The sequence below is a fragment of the Malus domestica genome, chromosome 11, assembly GCF_042453785.1.
Source record: "Malus domestica chromosome 11, GDT2T_hap1".
In the NCBI taxonomy this organism is placed as follows: Eukaryota; Viridiplantae; Streptophyta; class Magnoliopsida; order Rosales; family Rosaceae; genus Malus; species Malus domestica.
In genome coordinates, this window is record NC_091671.1 from 24,076,760 (window position 1) to 24,081,325 (window position 4,566).

A 4,566-nucleotide genomic window follows, 5' to 3' on the forward strand; every position below is an offset into this window, starting at 1 on the left:
TATGGCTGAGATTAAATCACAGGTCATATAATCTCAACCACACAATTTCATTAAAATCAAATCCAACGATCAGGAAGGTATCTTTATTTTTTTAGAAAAATGGAATCCCTCTTGTTAAAGGATTCTTATATATCTATATGCCCGAGGAAATTTTTTAAAACTAGTACGTCTACGACCTTAAAACTCAACTAAAGGAGACTTTAAACATTTAAGTAATTTTCAATCTCGTTTTCTTTTTGTTTGATTGTTCCATTATTGATATTTCTTTATTTTTTCTTTTAGTTTGTCCAACAGAAAAACTAAGGAAAAAGGAGATTACATATACGAACAAGAGTAATTTTTCTTCAATATTACTATGAATCGTTATTATTAAAAAATATTTAAACAGTAACTCTAACGGCTAAAACAATTTTAAAACTAACTTTCATTAACTCTAGTGACTAAAACACAGGTACACCCTCGAGTCTAAAAAAAACACAGACCTGGATTGTCTAACCTGCCCATCCTATACTCTTCTCATCCCCTCCCTCTTATTTATGTGGTCATGATTAAGTCACGTTAACATTTTATATTAATTTTTTTATAGAAATAATAAGACAAAAAGCAATGAAAATATAAAATGTTGACGTACCTTAACCGTATCCACAAAAATAGAAGGGGATGAGAATGATATGAGATGGGGAAGCAGACAATCTAGGTCCAAAAAACACAGGTACACTCGAGAAAAAGAGTTAAACTGTATATGAATCTTAATTAACATCCTCAATTTCTCAGTTACAAAGAAACTTGCCCCACATACAGTAAAATAAGAAAGAGACGTATGCCATGCTTCCTAAACTATAATGCTAAATTTGTTGTAACCAATTATTTATCTCATCAGAAGAAAGATGACTGGAAACAAAGAAATATTGTTCCAACTTGCAAATATTTTCTCATTTTTCTTGTCCAATAAACAATATCCCTTGTCACCAAAGACTCAAAGAGGACGATAGAAATTAGGGAACATGGTAATTAATTAACAATAAAATAAAGCTTAGTTAGCTAATTAAGCTTGGGAACTAAAATTACATGCAGGTATTCATTTTTAAGTATCCTCCTCATTCCTCAATAACAAAACCCAAGTACTAAAATTAAAATTACCTTGAGAGACAGAGAGAGACAAGACACTTCTGCTAAAAATAATATGTTGCTACCAAATTGTCATAAAGGAAATAAGAGGCAGCTGCTACTACGTCTAACTAAACAAGGCATTATGAATTAATTAATTCTATCTTGAAAATATTTGATATTTCAATTGTTTTTCTTAGTAAGGAGATCGAGATGGAGGACCCCAGGCCATGATTTGATGATGATGACCAGCAGGGCTAGTGTTCATCCGGAAACTGAGCGGCGTTGGACTCGCAACAACTACTACACCCGCCGCCGACGCCGTAAGCATGACTACAACTATTTTCATTAATGAAAGGCTTAGAATCCTCATCACCTTCGATCATACTCACCGCCACCGCAGTCGCCACTTTCAACAGGCAAAGGCAACCTCTGAAGCGTCGGATTCTGAAACGTGGCGGCCACAACGATCACAGTACCCGCCGCCACAACCTTCCCCCCAACAATCCCTCCAAACACGTGCCCTTGCGCCCCCGCAAGACATATCCCGAACGATGCACAAGCCAGCAGTGAACAAGTCCCGGACGTCGGTACATTCGCTGAACCACCACCAGCACTTCCGGCGGCAGGAGAAGAAGAGCAAGTGATGATGGTCGGGAAGGAGTCTATGTAAGAACCAGAGAGAGAGAGGAGGTTGAAGGGCCCCTGAAGAGACAGCGACGGGGCATGGGGCCCAGCTGGGTGCCTTAACGTGACGCTCAACACCGTCCCTGAACCGCTCAACACACTGATCCCGACGTGGTGCCTTCGAGCGTACTGTTCAATCGTCTCCACCACATCGGACCCGCCGGAGATCTCGAGGGCCACCGCCTTCATCGCTGCCTCCGAGTCCTTTGTGATGACAATCGGGGCTTTGGGCTTGTTCTTGGACCCCGGCGGTCTCCCTCTCGGTTTCTTTGAGTTTGAGATGATAATCTCACCCGACGGTGATACCATGTTCTTGTGCCTGGACGACGAACATCCTCCTCCTCCACTCGCGCTTCCGGTGAGTGTGGGGAGGCTCCTGGGGCTGTGCTCCGAGTCGTCGGCAGAGGCTTGTGAAAGAGAAATTGCTGCACCGCCACCAGCACCATAGTCTGCCATTTTAGAAACACAAACACAACAGGAGAAATGTAAATTTTATGAAGGGCAAAGAAGTGTTTGGGGTTATTTTATATATAGTCAATTTCAGGAAGGAGGACGGCCCACAGACAAGTGGTCCCAGCAGAAGAGAACATAGCGTCTGATTGGGGAACTGGATCCCCTTCGGCACATTAATTAATGTATCCGGACTATTGAAATTTGATAAAACGGTTATAAATAGGAAGTCCTTTTAAAAATTATAATAATTGTAGCAGTTGAATCAAATTGTAATGGCTCAGATGCATTGATTAGTGGGCTCAAATCTTTTTGGATCCGAAGGGGATCTAGTTCTGAATGGAGAGATTTTTCAAGTTGATCTGAACACGTGGTGATACGTCATATGTTATAATTTAAGTGAACAAAAGTTTTTTTTAAGTGTTCCTTGATAGAATTTTAAGTACATATGCAAATAGAGTTAAAATCACGTAAAATACTTAGAAATGTAAAAAATAAAATTATAATATAAGCGCTCATGCAAGATCATTCTCTATCATGATTGTTTGACTAATTTAAAATTAAACTAATTCTTAATTAATTATTCAAAACAGATTTTATCAAAGATTTAAGAATTTTTTATTTTAAAAGCTTAAATTAACAATAAAAAATCTAAAAATTTGGAAATAATGGCAGCAAGAAGGAAAACGTTTTTAAATTAAAATAATTATGAGAAAGACTACGGTTCCGCCATCATCATTAACAATACTATGCAATTTTACCAATCACTTATGAATTTCCACATACGTGCTTTAAAGGTTAGGTTTTTCTAATATATATTTTCTTTGTGATGTTCAAGCGAAAACATAAATCTAACATGCAACCCGTCTGTAATGTTCAGATCAAATATAAACATGCAAGACTCATTAAATTTTGTGAAAATTCTTTGAATAACCATGCAACCCTTAAGAGCGTGATGTTTGCCTTAAGTGAACTTACAATTACTAATCACAAGAAGCCCTCCTCAATTTCGGGGTGATGTTCCAACAGAAATTGCATCAAATTACTTGTCTAATTACCCTAATTGTAGCTAAACATTAAGACAATTAGATAGTAGTAACACGATGATTAATAATTCAAAGCAAACATGCATCCATTCATAAGCAAACTAATAAAATTACATATTCATGCTGAGACTCATAACAGAAGGATTTAGTTACGCATACTTATAATGAAAACCAAAGAAAATACCATTAACTAGAAAATGATTGAAAACACCTTGTAGGTAAAAAGTCTGAAATTCTCCAAAACTTTGTTAAGTTCTCTAAAAAGTCTTATTCATAATACTACACATTAAAATCCCTTATAGAAAACGTTCTCGATAAACTAGGAAGCAAAATAATAAAAAGATAACTTAAAAACAGACACCAAATCTGACCAGGAAATCTGTCCAGTAGAAAATAGCCACGTTTCTGGACCTTTAGGGCTCCAAAATGGGCCCAAAACGAATCAAATATTAGAACCTCCTCTTCAAGTTCCTAAAAGAGCCCAAGTCCAAAATGCATCATCTTCTAGCCCAAAAGTCGCAAATAAGCTCTGCAGCCCAATCTCCCAGCACCACGCACTGAGCACAAATTAATTCGCCACAATTAGATGCTTTGGGATAAAATTCTGAAATTTTGACACAACTTTCTTAACAGACTCACAAACCCGTTCCAATTGGAATCACTCAAAAATTCCACCGTTTGACTTTATACCTAAAATGGATTCGCATGTCCTACATTGAAAATACATAATAAAGTATCAAAATCTCACCAAAATATACCAAGAATAGGGGAAAATATATAGTATAAAATGGACTCATCATCCCTCAACTTGTATAATGATATATGACATATGTATCTGAGTTTCGAGCACACTGAAAAGTCTCTTGTTTGGTTGGACAGAGAAATGGTGATGGACGTATGCTCTTTGATTCGAGATTTTTCAATGTGCCTGGAACAAGGCCATGTACACCAAATATAATAATACAATTGGTTGAAATTTGAAAAAAAAAACAAAATTTCAATTAATTGTATTATGATACTTGTGTACTGTATTGTATTCTTGGTACACTGAAAAACTTCTCCTCTTGTTATTGGTTGCAAGCTAGAACTCCAAGTACATTGTCCATTTCAACACTAGACCCACAATCAGGTGGGGCCAAAAACCTCTAGTATAATCAGTGCCAATAAATCAAATAAAAGAGCATTATAGGGCACATTTGGAACATATTTATCCCAGCTATGGATATTTGGAAAGAAAGGCCTGCAAACGCAATGGCATTAGCTACAATGTTTACTT

General features: G+C 36.9%; 1 protein-coding gene across 1 annotated transcript; it reads right to left on the bottom strand.

Annotated features, from left to right (window-relative positions):
- Window positions 1-1,077: 1,077 nt before the first annotated feature.
- On the bottom strand, window positions 1,078-2,282 carry LOC103448148 (AT-hook motif nuclear-localized protein 28-like). Its single transcript, XM_008387395.4, has one exon. The coding sequence runs from the start codon at window positions 2,248-2,250 to the stop codon at window positions 1,480-1,482; it is 771 nt and encodes a 256-aa protein (XP_008385617.2). The 5' UTR covers window positions 2,251-2,282; the 3' UTR covers window positions 1,078-1,479.
- Window positions 2,283-4,566: the final 2,284 nt, after the last annotated feature.